Source organism: Dipteris shenzhenensis, chromosome 24, assembly GCF_047967505.1.
Source record: "Dipteris shenzhenensis isolate YYH24624 ecotype China chromosome 24, Dip_SZ_1.0, whole genome shotgun sequence".
Classification (NCBI taxonomy): Eukaryota; Viridiplantae; Streptophyta; class Polypodiopsida; order Gleicheniales; family Dipteridaceae; genus Dipteris; species Dipteris shenzhenensis.
The window spans coordinates 7,268,871-7,292,643 of NC_141619.1; the positions used below are offsets into that span (position 1 = coordinate 7,268,871).

General features: G+C 44.8%; 1 protein-coding gene and 1 pseudogene across 3 annotated transcripts in view; both read right to left on the bottom strand.

Moving 5' to 3' along the window:
• Positions 1-23,773, bottom strand: part of SNF4 (sucrose nonfermenting-like protein) — a 145,640-nt gene that overhangs the window by 93,052 nt on the left and 28,815 nt on the right. For all 3 annotated transcript variants that reach the window (XM_087395148.1, XM_087395149.1, XM_087395150.1), the window contains exon 3: positions 19,223-19,402. In XM_087395148.1, coding sequence (XP_087251274.1) covers positions 19,223-19,402 — 180 coding nt within the window. The remainder of the gene's footprint in view (positions 1-19,222; positions 19,403-23,773) is intronic.
• LOC147886148 (uncharacterized) lies at positions 10,172-11,400 on the bottom strand (annotated as a pseudogene).

A 23,773-nucleotide genomic window follows, 5' to 3' on the forward strand; every position in this document is an offset into this window, starting at 1 on the left:
TCATTGCAAGCTGTAGCAAGGAGTGCAAACTCAAGAAAGTAACCATGTTGTCTGTTCCCTGATCTTGTCCAGGCAGCAAAAGGCTGATCTTGTTTGCTGTCCCTCAATGTATCAAGAAGCCATCTGGGAACTTGCCTTTGCTGTCTATTGACAGCTCTTTCTTCAACGACTGCATCATGAGTAGTGGAATCATTTTGTGCCGGAAGAGAAACCTGCAAATCAGCATGAGGTTGTGGCTGATTATTGCTTGGTGGAGGGCCTGCAGGAGGCTCATGTTGCTGGTCAAAATCCTCTTCTGATGATGGCAGAGGTAACCAAGTTTCAAAGGCATCAAACATGTCAACATCTGGCTTTGCTTTGCAGTCCACGAGGAGAAGCTGAATGTTCAGCAAAGATCACATCTCTACTGACAATAATCTTCCCAGTATTTGGTTGATATAACCGATACCCTCTGCTCTCCTGACTGTAACTAATAAATATGCATTTGATTGCCTTGTCATCAAGCTTATGTCTCACCTGAGATGGTACATGAACATATGCAAGAGACCCAAAAACTCTCATGTGTGAAAGTGAAGGCTTCCTGCCTTTCCATGCTTCATAAGGTGTACTAGTCTTCAATGCCCGTGTAGGTGATCTATTCAGCACATAGTTGGCACACATTACTGCATCAAGCCAAAATTTATTGGGCAAAGACTTGGCGTTAAGCATGCATCTGGCCATCTCCATTGTGGACCTGTTTTTCCTTTCAGAAACAGGATTCTGCTAAGGAGTATAAGGAGTAGTGCATGAGTGAATAATTCCCCATGAAGACAGAAATGCATCAAACTCCTTTGACATATACTCTCCCCCCCTATCTGTGTTGAGGGTGACAAGCTTGCATCCTGATTCATTCTCAACCATATTCAGCCATCTCTGAAAGCATAAGAAAACTTCAGATTTGGCTTTTAAAGGATATATCCAGCAATATCTTGTGAAATCATCAACGAGAGTCATGAAATACTTGTACCCCCCAATGGCATTTGTCCTCATTGGGCCACAGACATCACTGTGCACTAGCTGCAATTTCCTTTGTGAGAGTTTTGGACAATTCTTTTGAAAAGGAAATCGATGCATCTTACCCAAAAGACAACCCTCACACACATGTTTCGAAACTCTGAGTTTGAGGTACATCAGTTGCCATCTGTTGTGAATGTAGCTTTGCAAGAGCTCTATAATTGAGATGGCCCATTCTCTCATGCCAAAGATGACTTTCAGCAAGCTGTGAATCTGAAATAGCCAATGCTTCAATAGAAACTGCAGGTGAATGATGATCAAAGTGATAAAGCCCCTTTTGCAAAGTGCCAATGAGAACTATGGCATTATCATCACGAAGCTCATAAACTAGACATCTGTAGCCATCAAAAAATTCTCTCAAACCTGAAGTAGCAATTGCTGAAATTAAAATCAAGTTGACTTCAATGCCAGGCACAAAAAGAACAGTTGTCAGAGTGACAAGATGACTTGAAATGGATGTGAGCTGCACATCTCCAACTCCTTTTACAGCATGTGAAGCATTATTACCCTCGAGGTGCATCAGCTAAAGAATGAAACAACTGTCTGCAAGAAGTGACATGCTTGGAGGCACCACTATCAAAGTACCAGGACTGAGCATCATTAGCAGTAAAGAATGCATCAGCTTTGGATGGATCAAATGAGCAATGGACAGCCCATGCCCAATCATCCTGAAGAGCATGTGCATGTGAATCATCTTCTGGCTCATGGGATTCAATAGCATGAGAGGCATTAACTGTCAATCCTGCTTTCTTTTTCTCTGAAGCAATGTGCTTCCTGCATTCTGAAATGTCATGTCCAGGCTTGCAACAATAGTTGCATCTTTTCTTCTTTGCCTTATCTGCTGTATTTTTAGAAGCATGGGAGGAATTGCAGCTGCTATGCGCAGATTTTGGCTTGCCCATAGGCTTGGAAGCCTTGCCTCTTCCTGTCTGCTGTGAAGCAAATGCATGATCAAGAATAATGGCTTGTCTGTTAGCTCTTTAGCTCTACTTTGCTCTTCCTGCAAAAGCAAAGTAACTAGCTGATCAAAAGAATAGTGGTCTGGATTACCCATGGCCACTAATCGAAGGATTGTAGCAAACCCTTGATATGTATCTGGCAGTCCATTCATAGGGTACTAACAAGCTGTGAATTTGGCACCACCTCATCAATGTTGGCAAGCTGTTCCATGAGCTCCTTGACCTTTGTTAGGTATGCATCCATAGAGTCACCTTCATTCATACTGACTTCCTGTAATTGCCTTCTCAAATATGCAACACGAGCTTCATTGCGAATCTGATAGAGAGAAGCCAATTCATCCCAAGCATCCTTTGCTGTCCTGCAAGACCGGATGTGTGGAATAATGATTCTCTTGCATGATAAAGCAATGCATGAATGTGCATTTGCATCTCTTGCATCCCATCTTGACTGTTCTTGAGTTGGAAGAGCAGCAGCAGGAGTGCTAGAGGATGAGGCATCAGGAGGAGTACCCCCTGCAGAAGGGCCAGCAGTAGAACCAACCACTGTAGCATTGGCTGGCCTCAGATCATCCCCAGAAACAATATTCCACAAATGCTTTGCAACAAGAATATGTTTCATGAGATAAGACCACATCGGATAGTTGGTGCCATCCAACTTATCATCTTCACGAAGAACTCCAAATAAATCTTGATTGTTCCCAGCCATAGCAAATCTGATACCCTGAAAAAGACCTGAAAACCCAAAAGCCTCAAGGCTATCACTGCAAAAAGCTGGCTGTCCAAAAATGACAGCAAATATCTGCAAATTTCTGACCCAAATCAAAGGGCAATTGCAGATCTGACCCAAATGTGACTGTGACAGGCAATGTTCACTGCAAAAAATAGCAAATCTGGCAAAAGCCCCAAATTTATTGAGGGCAAATAGGCCAGAAAGAGGGCAAATGCAGAAAAGCCCCAAATTTTGCTGAAATTTTTGCAAATGTGACCCAATGTAAGCAAAAGTGACTCAATGTCCTCCAAAATGACTCAATGTCCTGCAAAATGACTCAATGTCCTGCAAAATGTGACTCAATGTCCTGCAACTTGACCCAATGTACTGCAATCAAAAAGAGATTGCACACCAAATCCCAAAAAAAAGCCTCAAGGCTTGCAACTGCAGAAATAGGACTTGCTGTCCACAAATTAACTGCAAAAGTGCACCTGTCCCCAGAGTATAGACCTCAAGATGTAGGCTTTCCAAACTGTTGAAATGGCTTGGGAAGATTTCAAACAGTAGAAGGAGAATGAGGAAAGCAAAAGTCCTCAAAAAAGCCCATATTTTTTGATAGTGTCCTGCAAAGTTCACACGTGCCAAACCTGTACGGATATCCTGAAACAAGTACAACTGTATGGATGTACGAAACAGTACAGTGTACAGATTGTACTGCGTACCGCTGTACAACAATACGGTACCCAATGTACACTGTACAGCGATGCATGTACGGCCTGTACGGTTGTACGGTGTAGGAAGTACGAAACAAGTACAAACAGTGTACAGATGCAGGTACCTGGGTGTACGGGTGCAGATACGCTGTACGGATGCGTGTACTACACTGTATGGCTGTACGAAATGTGAGTACATAGACAAGTACGGTGTGTGTATGGACCTATACGACGCAGGTACGGATGGTGGTGCAGACTGAACGAGGTACAGCTTGAGTACGGAGCAGAACCATACGGTTGTACGGCGCATGTACAAGGGACGTCCGTACAATCGTACAAACTGTACGGAAAAGAAGGGCAGGGAGAAGATGAAGGTGTGGGGCAGGAAGACGAGTCCAAGCTGGCTCTGATACCACTGTAGGGACGATCGCAAAAGAGAGAAAGAGTGCAGGTAGAAAAGAGTCGCACGATAGTTCAGCCGTCACGTCAAACTTAGATGATGATAAAATCTAAGTACAAGGTTACTTGTACCTAGACCCAGGACTAAGTGTCCTAGGTGTCACATAGGACTAAGTGTCCTATGTGGCCTAAAAGGCAGTAACACTACAAGTGCCTACACTTATGCCTACAAGGCACATACCAGAATCTCTGCCTACAATCACTGCCTAGCGAGGCGCACGAAGTGGGGGCAGGTGGCCCCTCCATGCCTGCGCTGCTGCTAAGCAGTCCACCTCCTCCTCTCTGATTTGTAGCAGAAGCCAAAATGCTTGCGCAAACTACTCTTACCCTTCTACCCTACCCCTCCTTTCAAAGCCCTCTGCCTGTAAAGAAAGTGTAAAACCCCTGTTGCTGCAACTATCCCGCACAAGCCTGTGCTCCCATCCTCACACTCCAAACCCCCTAACATGGGGGTCTTCCCAATCTTTCATCATGGCCCAGGCACTATCTATAAGCCTAGCAGGAGTAAGGAAGAGAAAGTGCTGGTGGGACACATTTCAAGCTTGCAACCCCTTCCAGGGCAGCTCTGAAAAGGGCTGCACCAGTCTTTGGATTCTTAAATGGGAGGCTCCCTCAGTCCCTCAAACCTGGCTCCCAAGATGGATTTCATACAGTAAAAGATCCAGCAGGGGTAGCTTGCTGCCATGGCTGCAACTACCATGCTACTCGGCAGGTGACAAGCTTGTGACCCTCCTCCTCAGACCACATCCAAGAATGGCTACATGCCACCCTCCTCCTACAGTACAGTCATGTCCATACAATGGCTGCTTAACAGACTCACTCGAGCAGGAAATCCAGGTTCAGCATAGAAGTACCAGACAGGTTGGTTTTTTCAGCTTGGTGGCACCAGTTTAAAGAGTCCCTCTCTCCTAGACATTCTTCTTTCATGAGAGAAGAAATGATTTTCTCTCTCACTCTGTCCATTAGTCAATTCCTCCGTTCCCATAGACCCCAGTTCCCCAAACATCCCCTCTTTTCCCTGCTATCATTCCCACAAAGCCCTTTCAGGATAGAAGGTCCCCTCTTCCGGTGCAAGCTTCTCTTTCCCCCTGGCATTCCCCCTCCAGCAGCCCTCTCAAGGACTGCAGACATGAAAGGTGTGAAGTGCATTGTACCCTTCCCCCCTCCATAAATTTCAGCAAGAAAGCTTCAGCCTAAACAACAAAAAAAAGGAAAAGAAAGAGAGATTTGAGACTGTATCAACATGGCCAAAGGAGAGAGAGAAAGAAAGAAAGAAAGAAAGAAAGTCATATTAGCATCCATGGGAGGCCTCACGGGCCTGTGGGAAAAAAGACAAAATGTCAAAATGACTTACCTCATCTCGATAAACCAGAAAGTCAAGGAGTGCACATGGCATCTCAACTTGATTATGAAAATACACCTACATACTAAATCTATAAAAATGGCCTTCATAACATCAGTTTAAGACTGAAAGTCTTTGGGTTTAGATTTGAAATCTCTAATTAAAGCTATTCCATCTCAATACACAGCCCATTTTCCAGCTTTACGTGCATCTTTCACTTTCGTAAGCTTGACATTCCTCTGTTTCAGCGGAGTCTCGGGAATTTATTCCTTGTGCCCTTCAGCTTGTTTGTCTGTCAAAGAATCTAAGTTCTTCCTGCCCTCTCTGTGAAAAACACCTCTACTTGCATTCCCATTTGGGAGACACAGTTGATATCATTTTCATCCCACTCTGCTCTGTGGTATTTCTTACTTCAGGCATGCAATCTTTTAATCTTCTATGTACTCCTCTTCTACACTAAAGCAGCCAAGACAATCCTTGGGCAGTCCTTCCATGCATTATTGTGTACTATGGCCTGCTGCTCTTTTACTTCCGTGTAAAGATCTGCCTTGTTAAATTTGCTGCTGGCAACAATGGCCATCTCTTCTTTGGCTGAACTAACCTGAGTACTAATGATTGGTGCTGGTGGCGATGTCTCTCAGATGGCCTTCCCCGACTCGCTCCAGTCTCCAGTTTCAGAGCGCAATCGGAGAGAAGCAAGGATGCCTCTTTCACTAAGACTCTTTGGGCTCTACAATGATGAGATCATGTTTCATTCATCGCCTAGGGGAGCAGGGATCCTTGATTGCTAACATAATGATACAGATATTGTTGTGACTGGATGACATAGTCCTCATTTCCTCTTCAAGGGCAGACCTGTAGAGACACCTAGAGGCCCTAGAGGTGTCTTGTGCAGAGAGAGACCTGACAGTCAACCTTGGCAAGACCAAGGTTATGATCTTCAACAACTCACAGGTACTACTTGATCGGCACAGCTTCACCGACGAGAGCCAATTGAGATCATTAACTCACACCTATCTAGGGGCAGTCTTTGTGGGGCCAATTTTGAGCCATGGCACAGCTCGTTCAAGGGCAAGGAGTACTAGCTCGGCTGGAGCGATAGTGCTATCACGGATCATTCCAAGACCCTCCGATGAAAGGGTGGCTTTTTTATATACTTGTGAGGCCGACAGCCATGTATGTAGCTCCCGTATGGGGGAGTGACCTATTGTGATTGATTGGCAGAGATTCGAGAGGCTGCAGGTGATTATGAGATCCAAGATGATTCAGAGTAAGCCCTAGGTTCCTCGTCATATCGTACAAGTAAAGTTCGCTATCCAAATTGATGTAATCTTTCAAATGGTGACATATCTTCACATGGTTTGGGCCTTCCCTAGTTGGAGACTACCAAGCTTGGCACTACAATCATCTAGACGACTAGCCGAGAAAAGGGTTAGCACGGCTTGGTACGCCCACATATCCAAATAGTTTACTAGTCAGCATATTCAGATCGAGAACGTCTCCCCTCCTTCCACTACAGTTTGGATGCCTCATCCCTCCAGATCTCATGAGATGAGATCAACCGTATCTGACAATTGGATCTACTTCAACTCTATACATCACTAGCTTCGGGGTGGGACCATGAGTTCTCCATCCAGATCTAATTCTAACGCAATCATTTCTTGACTGCATCAGAGGATGGGGTAGTTATCAGACCCCAGATTCTAGAGAACAGACAAGTCTCACACACACTGAGGATTACCATCGAACACATGTGGGTCTCGTCCCATCAGCTAAGGATCGAGGCAAGGAGAGCTACAAACATGCCTAGGGAGCAATAGATATGCAAGCTATGCACATTGGTAGAGATAGAGACACAAAAGCACCGCATATGCACTTGCTCAGTCTACTATGAGATCCTAAAATGGCACCATTATCTCTTTCAAAAGGGGTACGATTTCAAGCCACTCTCTTGGCTATTACACTTTCATGACTACGTTTGCAATGGCCTCTTTTATGATGGAGATGCGACGACATAGAGAGACTTTATTGCAACAAATCACACAATAGGAGGTGACAGTTCCACAGCAGAGGCTGACCGTACACAGTGACATGTCATAGACTTCTATGCTTTCGAGTCAGCCCATGACATAGTGAAGTAGAGGAGGAGGAGATAGCCAACATGAGGACATCATGGATCAATGAAAAAGAGATTGTGTAGCGTGGTGGAGCCAGGGACAGAGAAACCACGCATGATGTAGAGGTTGACCAAAGCAAGCACGATCGAGGTCCAACCCATCCCAACTCTACTCAGAGGGGACCATCCGAGACGAGGCGTCACCCTTGATATGGCCCAACGGGTACAGAGATCATGAAGACCTCGCCCTCCGCCACAACATGAGACGACCCCATAGATAGAGATATGAGACATCTTCGCAGCCCATAGGAGAGCCACCATGGCTCGTGGCTATGTATCTGGAGTACTACATTTGAGTTTTTGAGTTTTTTGAATTGTCTTAGCATAACATTCAACAAGGACCCTAGCGAGCCCACATTGGCTTGTATGAGTTACCCATGGATTGTACTTTGTCTCATAGACCTGCGAGGCCTTCCAAAGATGTTAATATGCCTTTCTTGCTTTATTTTCCTCTAGTGCTCACAAAGTATCCTCTCTCCCCAATTCACACCCTCCCGATGTTCCCATCCATACCAGACTATGTCTGGTTTCTCTCCAGGTCATAATCTATCTACCCATCATAGCAGCCCACTGCCCCTGACAGCTTGAAACAGTTACAACGGCTCTTTACGGAGATGCATCACATACAAGCTAGAGTGGTAGTGCAACAGTGATAGATAGACACGCTCAAACACGACATGATCATGGCCCTAGCAAAGACAATTGATCTCCGAAAGGAGGTGGACAACCTTTGACGCCGGGTAGAAACAATTCCAGAGAGCACGCCAGCGGTGGAGGAGGGATCGCCACGATATAGACCATATACCTAGATGAATCTAGGAACATTCCCAAACTCATCCTCTAAAAACACAACATACTGCAGTTTCAATCTCACGATAGTCACTAAGGAGATGAAACCGGCCTTCAGGTAACTAAAGGGCAGTACACTGTTACTAACTTAGCATCCACATCATTTTCAGCGACATTGCATATCTTTCAACCACTTCCTTAAACACAATACCACTTAGAAACAACTTTGAGGAAGAAACTAGATGGAGGCTAGAGTACCCCTGCTAAATGGAACCAAACACGAGACACCACGCTAGCCCCAAACAGTTTGGCGCCCCTTTTGGTATTTATTTAATTCTTCAAAAGTGGAATTCTGCTTTACAACAAGGCCGCACCCTAATACTGTTCTGCTTGCATTTTCCACCACCAGAGCCAAGACTTGGCCACTATCTACATCCAATTCTAGTGCACCACTAGTACCCAAGTGCCAAGGTTAAAACTAAGGCATTTCTCAACAACTGTGACACCGGACTGTGACAAGGCATCAATGCAAATCCCCAAAAGTGCTCAAATAGCCTCAAAGCTTGAAATGCAATACATTGTCCCTCTAGCACCTTCCCAAGTACACCCTCTGTGGCTGGGTGTATGTTTACATAACCTGTATGGCCTAGAGAGAGCCCCGAAGCAGAACAGAAGCAATAACAACTCAAAAATGACAAATGCAATCCAAAAACAAGTCAGAATATCCATACCCACTATCCATGGAAGAGGGGCAAGCTCTTTCCTGCACCTATCCTCTGTCCAAGCCCCCAGGGGTTAAAAATGACTTCCAGCCACAGGGAAAGAGAGAGAATGAAAGAGAGAAAGATAGACTCAGAGCTGAGCTGAGAGGGGAGAGCAAGGCTCACGGGTGAAGAGCTATAACACGTGAGGAAAAGGCTAGTCCATCAGCTACCAAGCCTCGAGATGAACGCAATCACCAACACCAACAAAGAATACCACCTTGAAGTGGATGTAGCTCAATCGTACAGCCAAGAAATCACCTCGATCCGCATGCAAGGCAGTCACAACAGTCCGTACAGCTGCATCGGGATGCGTGGAGCTCTCCGTACAGCTAGAAAACAGAGCAGAAAATGTCTGTACAGCCAGCAGCCAGCCTCGAAAAGTGTGCGAGGAAATCCGTACAGCAAGCAAATGCTCCGTACAACCCACCTGGAAAGCGTGCAACAGCCCATACAACCAAATCCGTTCCGTACAGCAGCAATCAATGCTTCCATACAGCTGTCAAAAGCCTTGGAAAACGAACCTTAGAGAGAAAGATGGAGAAAAATGACCTCGGGATGCGTGAGAGGAGCAAGAAGAAACACGTCAAAAAAGATCCCATATGTGTTAGTCAATCCCAGCATGAAAGGAGAGGAAGGGGGTAGGCGGGCATGCATGAGGGGCTGCCACGTGGGCCCCTTATTAATGCACTAACCCACCAAAACCAATGAAACATTGGTAACCCACCAAAACCAATGAAACATTGGTTTGCCCCTCACATTCAAATCCTAACCCTTCTAACCAATGAAACATTAGTTTCTCTTGGGCCTAACATTTAGACCCCTCAGCCCCTAGCATTTGGGCCTAGTGGGTGCACTGAAAATTTGACTAGGGACTTATAGGAAGTGGGTGCTTCCTCTAGGCCAATGCCCTCGGCCAAAGTAACCACGGAAGTAGCAACGGTTAGCTACACATGAAATTCACGTCCCCTTGACAAGAGACCTCCAAATGGGAAGATGTCATGAAACGAGGGCTTGCAACATAGTTACCAAGCAACGGGAACGTTTCGAGAAGGGGGTGGTCCGAACGAAAACGTTTCGAGAAAGGGAAATGGGGGAACTGGAACGGGAACAGGAATGCCACATCATCAAATCACATGGAAAGATATCAAAATATGCTAAAAATAACCAGATGTGGCAGCTTTAAGATTTCCATTTCATCTTTGAACTTTTAAAAACACAAAATCCTTTGAAGATCATAGATTTGCAGATCAAATACAAGATCATTTGCCTTCTGAACCCTAAGCCTATTCCTCTTTTTTGTTGCAATAATCCCAAAATTACGCCACAACCGCTCAACGGGCAAAGGGCTCTTCCCCTGGCTGAGTATACGAATGGCCATACCCTGCAACAATGGAGTATCTGCCCCATAGTCCTCCCACCAACGAATGGAGGAAATCTTGAGCTTGTCTGCTCCTGCATCCTCCAATCCAAATAACCCTTTTCCTTGGCCATAAAATGACAGCTCCCGAATCTTCCCCCTATCATCTGCACTTGGGACGAATCGTCTCAATATCTGCTCCCATCCTTGCACCACCTCCTTATCTGTTTCTTGACCCTTCCCTTGAAATTCTGGATCCAAAACAACGGCTGCAGCCTCTAAAGGTGAATGATATTAAGTCCACCGAGAGGTTGCAAGTGCCCTAATCTCCTCCTTCCTCCAAGCATATAAATCATCAATGCCTTGAATAGTCTCAATCATCCTACCCATCCCTTCATACACCTTCCCAATGCAAGGACTATCCCCATCAATAAGCCTCAACATCAAAATAATAGGATTGGAAACCCAAAGGAAGAGAAGAACATCATCCCAAAATATGTCATCCACGACAATGGTCTTGCATCTCTGAGCCCCTGCAGTGCTACGCTCACGCCATACATCCCACTCACTCGAATCAACAAGCTGTCTCAAATGAGTTTTCAGCTTAAAAAGACGCCTGAAAATGATGAAATTATATGCAAAGCGCATCTCAGAATACTTCAGGAGATTCTTGTTTGGGGATACCTTGCGACAAACAGCCAAGATGTAGTGGTGGCGAGTGATGAAAGAGACAACATGATTACCCATATCAAAGACACGATCCACCCAATCCAACTTACCAATATCCTTCAGGACATTATTCAGCCCATGTGCGATGCAAGGAGTGAAGGTAAGATAAGGATACTTTGCTCCAAGAATCCTCCCCGCTGCCCTCTTGGCGTTCTCACCATCCGAAACAAACTGGATGACCTGTTGTGCCCCCACATACTCAATGGCCTCCATCCAAATGCTATCCCACCTCTCAGCTGACTTTCTCGCCTCTAATTATCAATAGCTTTAATGAAAAAGCTAGCCCCTCTGGAGTATGCAATGATGTTCTGAATGGAGCGGCTTCTGGTGTCACTCCATCCATCTCCCATCAATGTGACATTGCATCTCAAGCATACATCTTTGATGGGAGCCAAAGCATGCTCTATCGCCGTCTTCTCTGTCGCCAAGATCGTGAAGCGCAGCGCCTCACATGAGGGGGGAGTATAAGATGGACCAAATTTTGCAATCTCCTTCACGATACCAATGAAGTAAGGATTGTGGGCCTTCACTGTGGGCACATCTGCTGCATAAAAGAATCGGCCCACTGCTGCATCGGAGCCTCTGGACTGTTGGTGGAGACTTGGAGAGGGCTGAGCGATGAGCAATGAGAGAAGGGGGCTAAAGGGAGTGGAAGGAGTAGAAGGGAGTGGAGAAGGGAGTGGAAGCAGAGGGGGCTGAGTGGCTAAGTGAAAGGGAGTGGAGAAAGGAGTGGAAGGGGAGGGTGTTGAGTGGAGGAATAGAAGGAGAGGGGACTGAGTAGAAGGGAGTGGAAGGAGATGTTAGAATTATTATTATATTCTAGGCAGTGGCCAATGTAATGTAATAAGTGAGTTAGGGGCACTTTTCCCTCTTGGAGGTTTTCCCCCCTATCCACGGTCTAATCTCTAACTGTGCTTAGTGATCAAATAGGGTTTTGTCACTTAGACTTATCTCTTTCCTTGTACACACACTTCATTCACTTCAGTTTAGTACATCGTGGTAGTGAACTACGTTCAGCTCACTCTCCATCTTGCTCACTCTTGCTCTCTTGCTCTTTCTCACATTTGGTATCAGAGCACTTTCTTCCCATACCTGCTCCCTGCTCCTGGCGTCTTGCTTCCAGCTCCCGCATTTTTGCTCCATCGCCAAGCTTCAACTCCCAACCACCCATACAACTGTACGGATTCCATACCGCGCCTAACTCCGCCCGTACACATGCGCATTCTGTCCGTACAATCCGTACGACTGTACAAATTTCCGTACTACGTGTCAATTTCCGTCTGTACGCCCTCCGTACATTTTCATACTGCACGTCAAATTCATCCGTATACTTTCGTGTAGTTCCGTACTTTTACGCCAATTTCGTCCGTACAATCCATACAGTACGTCCGTACAATTTCATGCAGTTCTGTACTTGAAGACTTTTACAGGCTGAAGGTGTCCATCATTTGCAGGCAGAGTTCATTTTCAGGCTCAGTTGTGCATCAGCTATTGTTTTGGGAGACATTTGAAGCTGTAGCAGACATTGCAATAGATCTGCAAGTTTTGGAGAATTTTTCGGGCTTTTGCAATTGCACTGCAATCTAGCAGTGAAATTTGGGGCTTTTGGAGGCAGAGTGCAATTTGTGCAACATTTGGGCCTTTCAGATCATTTGTCCTCTTTTGTATCCAATTTCCCACCAAAAATTGGGGCTTTTGCATTTGGGTTGCAATTTTGCAGGTAAAAGAGCATTTTGGAAGTTTGTAAGAAGTTCTGGACTCAGTACGAGTCAATTTGCAAACTTTTGCCACTTTCTGCACATTCTATTTGCATATTTTTGGGCATTCAACAGAGCATTGAAGTGCATTTTGAACCTTTGATAGGCTGTGATAGTATTTGTCACTATGGGCAGATTTTACTTGTGTAGTTTACATCCCAGGAAGGGATTTTACTTGGTCAGTTCACAGTGTTTTTTGAGATTATCTAGTGAAAATGGCTCAGAACAACCCCAATGAGGTGTTCAGAGTTCTCACACAGGAGGATAAGTTAGATGGCACCAACTACTCCTTGTGGAGTTTCATGGTTTGCAATATCTTCGTTGGTAGACATCTTTGGGATTATGTCAATGGAGATGAAGCAAGACCAGATACAGCGGCTACACATGTCACTCCTACAGCTAGAGGTAGGGGTAGAGGTGCAAATGCAGCACAAGTAGTTGGAGCAGCCGCTCCAAAAGCTCCCACAGCAGAGCAGAAAAGATGGGACTCCCAAGATGCACAAGCTCTTTTAGAGATTTCTCTGTCTGTCAAGAGGTTCATTATATCTCACATTCGGTCATGCAAGACATCTATGGCAGCTTGGGAGATACTAGAGAGTATGTTTGCAACAAGAAATGATGCCAGAGTTTCCTTTATCAAGCGAGAGCTTTCCCATACGCATATGGATGAGGGAGATTCCATGAATTCTCACCTCAATAAAGTTGTATTTGGGGAGGGGGTGGGTTTTAGGTATAGGGAGAAGGCTACCAGAAATGATCACCACCACTCTGAACTCTCTTCCTGAGTCCTATCTCGGTTCCACACCTCACTGAATTTGTCATTGAGGGGAGGCAGCAATCCTCTCTCTTTTCACGAGTTGGTAGGACTTCCGTTGCAGGAGGAGCAGACACGCAAAAATATAGCAACCCGGGCTGGCGAGCATGCCATGCTCTCCAGGTTCAAGCCCAAGGGTAAAGGGCAGCAAAAGCCACATGCCAATCAGCCCGCACATCAGCATAAAGCTGATTCAGGACGGCCCTCTTATAAGGCAAAGGGATCAATGCAGATAAGCAGAAAAAGAAGGGCATTTGTCATTATTGCAAGAAGCCAAGTCATTATATTGGAGAATGCAAGAAGCGCATAGCCAAAGAGAAGAAAAGGAATTCCGGTATGACTATGTCAGATGCATTAGCTCCACATTCTCATGATGGGGGAGATGTTGCAGCCAACTTTGTGGAAGAGCACTATGCCTTTCTGTCTTGCACTTCAAATTTTTCATTGCGTAGTTCAGATGCTACAGTCACTAATGATGATGACCCATATGCTTTTTTGACTTGCAGCTATGATCCTTCAAAGGATGCATGCTCTCTCAGTGTCAATGAGACACTGAATACTTGGTATTTTGATAGCCGTGCTTCGAAGCACATCACTTCCAAGAAGAGTCTATTTGTATCTCGCATCCTCCACCCACCAAAAAGAAGGTGACTTGTGCAAATAATTCTTCTTATTCAGTGTGTGGAGTGGGAGACATTATTCTCACATCCACTGATGGCACAGCTTTCAGAATTTCAAATGTTTTCTATGTGCCAGGCATAAAGAAGAATTTGCTTTCAGTGTCCTCACTCAATCGAGGGAGGATTTCAGGTTGTTTTTTATGATGAAAAGTGCGCAGTCAGAGACAAAGAGAATGACTATGCTTTGATGTTGTCTGACACTTTGTATCGGGGTCTTTTTCAGCTTCTATATGAAAAAAGATCCGATCTTGCATTATCAGTTAGCACTCCCACTGCTGCGATGCAGAATGCAGAGTTATGGCATGCTAGGTATGGGCACATGAGCTATGGCAGCTTAATGACACTTTAGAGGCATGATATGGTTGATGCATTGCCTCCTTTGGAGTCGCCGCCTCCACATGCATGTGAAGGTTGCATCCTTAGCAAGATGCATAGACTTCCCTTCAAGAAGGATGGTGCAGTGAAAGCTACACGGAAATTACAGCTTATTCATAGTGATGTCTGCGGTCCCATGAGGACACCTGCTTTTGGGGGTTATCTCTATTTTGTTACATTCATAGATGACTTCATCCAACTAGACTTGGGTCCATGGTTTCGAGGCAAAATCAGAAGTGTTTATGCATTTCAAACACTTTGTGGCTATGGTTGAGAATGAGACAGGACTCAAGCAAACACTTCACACAAATCGAAGGGGAGAGTATATGTCTCATGAATTTGAGGCATTTTTTAAGGAGAAAGGCATCACGCATCAGCTTACAGTGAGGCTTACACCTCAACAAAATGGCAAAGCTGAGCGGAAGAATCGCACTGCCACAGAGATGGATAGATGCATGCTTACAAGTAAGAAGTTGCCTCACAGGTTTTGGGTTGAGGGCCTCATGTGTGCCAACTATATTTTGAATCGGACTCCTACAAAGGCTTTGAAGACAATCACTCCCTATGAGGCATGGCATGGGAGAAAGCCTTCAGTGGACCATTTCAGAGTTTTTGGTTGTGTTGCATATGCCCACGTGCCTGTGGAGTTTAGACACAAGTTGTGAGATAGGTCACTTAAATGCATTTTTGTGGGATATAGTTCACAAAGCAAAGGCTATCGTCTCTACAATCCTGCTACACGCAAGATTTTTGTTAGTAGAGATGTTATATTCTCTGAAAATTCAGCACATACACATGCTGAATTTCAGATTCAAGCTTCTTCAAATGATGTGTTTGAGGGGATGCTTCCTATAGCATTTGGTTCCCCCGCTGAAACTCAGAATTTACAGCAACCTCCTCCAGATCCACATGCCCCGATTCAGCCACCGGCTGATTTTGTACCACTATCATTGAGGAGGCCAAGTCCAGACACGAGAAAGTCTACGCTTCCTTTGTAGACTTTTGGAAGGCCTTCGACACCGTCTCACAATCCCGTATGATCAGGAGACTAGAGGAAATGAAGGTTCTAGAGACTTTGATTTGGGGTGTGATGAGCCTATATGAGTCTGTCAAAGGGAGAGTTCGTGCCTCAGGAGGCTTATCAAATTGGGTCGAGAGCATGATAGGGGTGAAGCAAGGCTGCCCCCTCTCACCGACTCTTTTCGGACTCTACATTTATAAGATCACATCCTTTATAGACAGCCTAGGGACGAGGGATCACTACTTGCTAACCTCGAGATACAGATATTGCTATAAACTAATAACGTAGTCTTCGTATCATCTTCAACGGAGAGGCTGCATAGACATCTCAAGGCCTTAGAGATGTTCTACAGAGAGAGAGAGACCTGACAGCCAACCTTGAGAAGACCAAGGTCATGATCTTCAACACCTCAAGCGCAAATAGCTTTACTTACCGAGGTAAGCTAGTGGAGATAGTGTAGTACAATCCTATACATACTTGGGAGCAACCTTCACTATACTAACTCGTGCAGCCATTGCACAACTCACACGGGGGCACAGTGCTTTGGCCCAACTAGAGAGACACTGCTTCCATGCACATCTTCAGGATCCACCGACGAAGAGCTAGCTCTTGGTCACTTTAGTGCAGCCGACTATCATGTATGCAACACCCTTCTGGGGAGTGATCTCCCAATGACAGAGTGGAGGAGATTTAAGCAGCTACATGTGACTATGGAATCTACGATGATTTGGAGTAAGACCTCAGTCCCACATGAGATGGTACATGCACAATTCACCATGACACCTCTCCAGGTTGACGTCATCTTTCAAGCAATGACATTCATCCATAGAGTTTGGAACTTACCTCACTGGACACTACCGAGGCTAGCTCCAGACGATCGTATCGTACAGTTAGATCTCCTCCAAGTCCATACATCTCAGATTGGGGGGAGGACCAAGAGCTCCCCACCAAGATTCAGTTCTATCGTGACCATTTCTTGAGAGTATCGGAGGAGGGATTCATCATCAAAACTACTGAAGATTGAGGCAAGGAGAGCCGCAGGTATACCTAGAGAACAACGGATCTGCATATTATGCACATTGGAGGTGGTTGAGACAGAAAAGCATTTTCTTTGTGCCTACCCAGCCTACTATGTGATCCGAGGACGCTACCACTGTCTCTATGGGAGTGGCTTCGCCGTCCACTCTCACGACTGATCGACTTCCATGATCAGGTCTGCATTGGGCTCTATCTGATGGAGATGTGCCGACATTGGGAGATACTACTCTAAGAGAGAGAGCAACAGGAGGTGACTAGGCCACAAGAGACAGAGGATGACCACGCACACGGACGCGTCACACAATTCTATGCATTTGAGTCAGCTCCAAGACACAGCGGAGTAGGGGAGCAGGAGCTAGATGATATGAGAGCAGCCTAAGTCGACAAAGAGAACCAGCACGGTGCCGTCGAGGGAGGTACGAAGAGACCACGTGCAAGTCGGAGAGCGACCTGAGCACACTCTATTGAGGCTCGGCCTAGCTTTCCTCCAGGGAGACTGACAGAGACGAAGGGTCACTCTGGACATAGTTCAGTGGGTTCAGAGACCGCGCCGCTCGACACAGCATGAGACAACTCGAAGACATAGATCCGAAATATCTTTACACCTCACCAGAGAGCACCACGGTGCTCGGCTTCAGCTTTTGAGCCCCAACTCTCAGTTTGCTTCAACCTAGATCTGTTTCTCATTTTGCTTGAGCTCTTGAGTTCATTAGATCAGTATAGATTAGTACTCAGCAAGGGCCCTAGTGCACCCTTTGCTCCAACCCATTGACGCTGTATGAATTTTCTTTTTATGCACGTTGCCCATAGACCCGCAAGGACTCCCTTCGATGATACATCTCTCTCTCTCTCTCTCTCTCTCTCTCTCTCTCTCCACATAAAAGTACTACGACAGTCTCATAAGCTGGAAGGAACTAAGTATGGATAGCTGAAGAACTCACAAGAGCTCAACTGAAGGATAAGGCAAAGGAATTAGTAAGGGTTCGAGCTGCGAGGAAGGACAGTAAATGGACAGTCTATCGTGAAGGAGTAGCACTCATTAAAGAGTTAAATTGAAACCAAAAGACTCTCAGCCTTAAATTGATGTATGGCCAGCTATATCTACATATGTTTTATCTAGATTATCACTTAGTTACTATAAATAAAATGGAGCTGCCTTTCCACTCCTTGGGAGCTGCCTTGTGCCCTCCCTAAGCTGATGTACTAGTTGGCTTTCACGTCGTCCCATAGACCTCTTGGTCTCCTATGGACGTTAATAAACTGGAAGCAGAGGGCACGGAAGGAAAGGGTTTACTGTTGCTTTGTGGATTTCCGCAAGGCATTTGACACAGTTTCAAGAGCCTGCCTCATATAGCGCCTACAGGATTTGGGTTATGACCAGGAGATCATCTAAGCTGTCATGGCACTTTACAAGAGAGTTTCAGGCAAAGTCTGTGCAGGATCTTAGTGGATAGATGAGATCATGAGCCCTATTGGGGTCAAACAAGCGTGTCCATTATCACCTACCTTGTTTGGCCTACATCGCGGGTCTCATAGTGAAGATGGGTCCGGAGAAGACAACCCCAAGATACGTGTATGATGAAACTATCTCAACAGGGACCCATCAAATGTGAACTGCTCCTGGCACATGACGGCTCGAGATGTATTGAAGATCATAACCTTGGTCTTACCTAGGTTGGCCTCAAATCATGAGACTCACAAAAGGACTGTAGTGCGTCAAGGTGTCTCTGGAGCCCCTCTACTGAGAAGGACAAAAGAGCCAAGTCGTCTGCATAAAGCAATATCCGGATCAGCATGCCCGCAAGAGAGCAACCACCCCCCCGAGTCTGCATCAGTGTCTCAAGCTCGTTTGTGTGTTTCATTAGTGCTCCTTGAAAAGATTTAAACAGGTAAACCAGCTGAGAGGTTGTCACAAAAGACTCAATACTGGTAAGAACGGATCCTGCACTGGTGTGAATGCTGCAGAAGGTTGAGGTTAAGTCCAATTGCACACAAGATAACTACATTGTCCACTCTTCCACAATGCAGTGGCAGATGTCTATCTATAAATAAAAATTCCCCTGGCAAAGTTCTGCTAAACGTAGAAGTGTATTACCAGCTACTTTGTACTAGAAGGATACAGAGAAACAGAGAGATGATAATTGTTGTGGTAAAGACAACATAAGCCCTAATGTCATCCAAATGAATGGAAGCACCCTTAAAAAGCAAAGAGCAACATTTATCTCACAATCCTAGGATTAGCAGTACAAAAACTGCTAGAGAACAAGCTGCACACAAATAAATCCAGACTTAGGCTGCCTAAGGCCCTAATGATAGCAAAACACCTAGATTAATAAGAACACGAGCCACTCCCTTTCTTTTGACAAGTTCCCCTTGAGTCATTGATTTTTAAATCTTTATTCATTAAATTCAACAAAAAACACATGCGGGCATGCGTGCGTGTGTCATTTCAAAATCCCACAGGGTGTTTGAGACTCAAATGCATACCCTATCTATAATAAACATGTCGCGATCGACATCCATACGTACTGATACTTCGTTACCCTGTGAATTCGAGACACTTCCTGGTTCCCTGACCAGTAAAAAATTGTTGTAATTCCCAAGGGGATCTGTTACAAATGGTTGCTTCTCATCATAACTCCACTGGTTATCAACAACAAATTTGTACTGCAAAACCAAGAAGGACATGCTTCAATAAGCAAGCACTGCCACATTGTTTAGCACTGTACTTATTGAACTTATCTGTTTGAACAACTAGAAAAAAGGTCAGCTCTAAAGCTCACTTCCCAGTTAGCAGATTTCTAAATTTCTTCATTCAATACATCTAGATGAATCCAAGAACATACACCTAGATGAATCCAGGAACATTCCCAAACTCATCCTCTAAAAACACAACATAGTGCAGTTTCAATCTCATGAGAGTCACTCATAAGATTGAAAACCATAAACTCCATCACGCATAGCAGGGACTAGCTACTATGACATCCCCACTGACGTCATCAGCGCCCAACAGTGGGTGTAGACCATAGTATAAAAGTATGCTCTCACACATACAAATCCACACACCCACACATACTTGAGCATCCATTTATACAAAGTCTTCGTACTGAGTTTCTGTCGGCAGTCCGGAGGTGAAGGGCAAACTCAGCCATGACGAAGGCTAGCACTAAAGGAGAAGGCTAATCAAAAAGTAGTCCAAATCTAGACGAATCCAAGAACATGACCAAACCCAAATTCGAAAAGCACAACACACATCACGCATCGCAGGGACTAGCTACTATGACATCCCCAACAACGCCATCAGTGCCCAAACGTGGGTGTAGACCATAGTTTTTGCTTTAATCACAGGCATAAAAATTCCTTGACAACTAGAAAAGTTGCAAAACATAACTTGTTTCTGTAAGAAAGCTCGACACCCCCACCCCGCACGCACGCGCGCACACACACACACACACAAAGGGGGGGGGCGCCATGGGAACTGTTACAGGCAATCAAACTCATACTACCATGCCCAATCTCAACAATTACAGTTAGAGGATGAGACCAAAGCAGCTCCAATTATTTCTTCCAACTCATCTCAAAGTGGAAGCATCACACAACCCCAGAAACATAGCTGGCAGACAGTGACCTAAATAAATAAAGACAAAATCTAGACTCTTTGATCACCACCCTTTCAGCGTTACGAAGGTACCATGAGAAACAAATCATCAGTCACCGGACAGACATCTCTAACTTGCCATCAAGAAATTGAACCATGATATCTCAGGAAGGCATGAACCTCCAAATTCAGATTCTTGCAGATCAAGCGTTAGATCAAGCGTTCAACTACTTTAAGAACCAAATTCCCAATGGTTAGACAGCCCTAAGGAACACTGCTCTAGCCTTCCAACGGAGGAATTAGTCCATGACCGCAATGACTGATTACTTGAATGCACCATGATTAGCAAATATATCTCAAAGATAAATATGCCAAATTGAATCACACAGTTTCATGTCGGAGACTATTGTGCAAAGTTTTAATGCTAAAAAGCTTGCATTGAGGTTTTGAAGCAACCTAGAGCTCAGCACTAATGAAGAGCTTATTCACTGACTTACGGACCCATCAACATTCTCACGATGTTCTCAATATTTTGCAAAGTTCCAATGCTAAAGAGCTTACATGGGTTTCGATGCAATCTCGAGCTCACAGCTAGCAAAGGCTAATCAGATGCCTTGAAAACACGTCAGAAGATGGAAAACTTGCCTGCTATTTCAATGTCGTAACCACATTGACAATCTAAAGCTTTCATAATAGCACAAGAGCCAGCACTTTCCACGCACAGAATATATTGACCTCAAGAAATGAATAATCTTATTGCTCGTGATTCATACCAAGGTAATGTGTTGTATGGCTTGAATTGTCATATCCCAAGTCTTACAAAGACCTACCTGTAAGTTCTCTTGGGGGAATATGCAGACATGAAAGGCTCTCTAAGTTTAGGAACTTACATGGTGTGATGAACATTGACTTTAAAGTTTTAGTTTTAGGAAAGTGGCAACCCCCCTTTTCCACAACACTCCAAACTGCATCTTGGCTTCCATCATCATCAATGAAGTAATCAATTTCTCGAAAATCCTCCTGCTTTGATCTACATTCTCATTTGATCAAGTATCCATATCTCTAAGCTGACAAGCTCCTTGATCTAGAATGACTTTAGGTTTCATCCAAGACTATGATGTCCTCTTCACTAAGTCTCTCCTCCTTGAGATGATTGACGTGGAACAAAAGATGAAATTTGATACATTTAGAGTTCTATCTACATACATACATACATACATACATGAATACGAGAAAATGCCCAATCTTATCACATGAAAAAGTGCAGTTCATAACTTCTTGGTAGTCATCCAATAGCTTATGAACCATCAACTCCGTTATGCATAATAGGGACTAGCCACTATGACATCCCCACGAACATCATCAGTGCCCAATAGTGGGTGTACATCGGTGTATGCATGCACACACACCACACACGCCCACACACTCCAGCATACTTTTCCACAAAGGTCAACGTATTGAGTTTCTGTCAGAGCTCTAGAGATGCAAGGCAAACTCGGTCATAATGAAGGCTAGCACTCATACAGAAGGCTAATCAAAAAATTATTCATACAAGCTGCAGTAGCTTATGGAGTAAATTTTATTATTCATTTTTGTCTCTCCCATACAAAAAACAAAAAAGGTAGAAATAATTATTACAAAGGAAGGGTATATATCTAGATGAATCCAAGAACATGTCCAAACTCATCCCCTAAAATACAACACATAGTGCAGCTTCAATCTCATGATAGTCAATCATAAGGTTGAAAATCATGAACTCCATCACACATAGCAGTGACTAGCTATTATGACATCCCCACTGCCATCATCACAGCCCAATAGTTGGTATAAACCATAGTATAAACATATTATCTCACACATCCAAATCCACACACCACTAAAGAAATATTACAAAAGTAAGGGTAGCTGATAGGGCATAGAAATATCACGATATCAACTAGTCGCAACTTGGACGAAATTTTTAACAAATGGAAATTCCCATGTACACAAATACAACAGAAAAATATACCTAGATGAATCCGGGAAAATGAGCTTGCCCAGGCAGAGAGGCAACAAAAGCTAGACCGAGAGGCGATGCTTCTCCAACACAATCAGATGTTAGCCGCTATGCAGGCAAGTTTGAGCGCAACAGCCGTCTCCGTCATAGCTTTGCCATCGACAAAGGTAACACCACTCACTCAGTCCACTCCAAATTTTAATTAGTATGATTGTGAGTGTGACCATTCAGCAATTTTGCAATTTATTCATCAGTTTGTAGCTCATTTTTTGTTAGCGCGGATTCAAGATGAGCAAGATAAAGTCCACCTTGTAGCCCCTCATCTTACATGTGAGGCGGTAACTTGGTGGCAGCATTCGGCTAGTAAGCATACTGACCCAAAAACGTTTAAGACAAATTTCGTTTGGGCAACATTTGTGACCAACCTCAAAGCGTGTTTTCTCCCACCCCAATATATGCTTAACCTTGAGGATGAGTTCTCTCGTCTCTCCCCGAATGGTTTGCCTGTATTAACATACAGTAACAAGATCATCACGCTCGCACAACAGTTGGGCGTGACGGAGAGCGCCAAGCTGAAGCAATTCATTCAAGGATTGAAAAAGAACATAATTTTTACTATTCGGAACTTTGACCCGTCGGATTACGAGCGAACGCTGACTCTCACACAAAATCATGAGATGATGCTGAATGGGGGAAAGCCCAAGCAGGACCAGAAGGATTCCAAAGCCCCATAGCAGTCAAACAACACAGCGGGTAAGGATCAGAAGAAGGACAACTAGTTCCAAAAGAAAGACGGCCATGCTTCTGGTAAAAGAAGGAGTCCAAGCCAAGATGACTCCAGATGAGAAGGCTAAAGCGGGTATTACGGGAGGCTATCTACAGCCCGACGAGCAAAAGCGGTACCACCAAGAACATCATTGCTTTCATTGCCACTACATCGCTGGGCATGGCAAGAAGGATTGTTCGAAGTGGCTTGCCGAAAAGGCTGCAAAAGCACCTACTTCGTCCGTCGCCAATGTATTGGCTCTTCTAGCCCTACCTCCATCCTCAGCTACGAATGCCGTCTTCCCTGCTTTGAACACCATGCCCATGGTAGTCTTTCAAGGTAAGAAGGAGGGCGATTTCTCATATCAAAAGAAGGCACTCATTCAAGCGTACGGCACAACTAACGGGCATCAGTTTATTGTCATATTCGATATGGGGAGTTCATAAGATGCTATCTCCCCTCAGCTTGCCAAGATAGTGGGGTGCACCTTGGTGCGTCACGAGCTTGCAGTGGATGGGTTCACGCCTAGCTTGTGCACACACATCACGCATAAGGCCATCCATTTTACTTTTTCAGTTCAGTAGGCCATGTTTACGCACAATTTTATTTTGACTTCTTTAATGGGGTGCGACATGATCCTCGGGATTCAGTGGTTCCGTGAGCATGTTTCGACGCTTG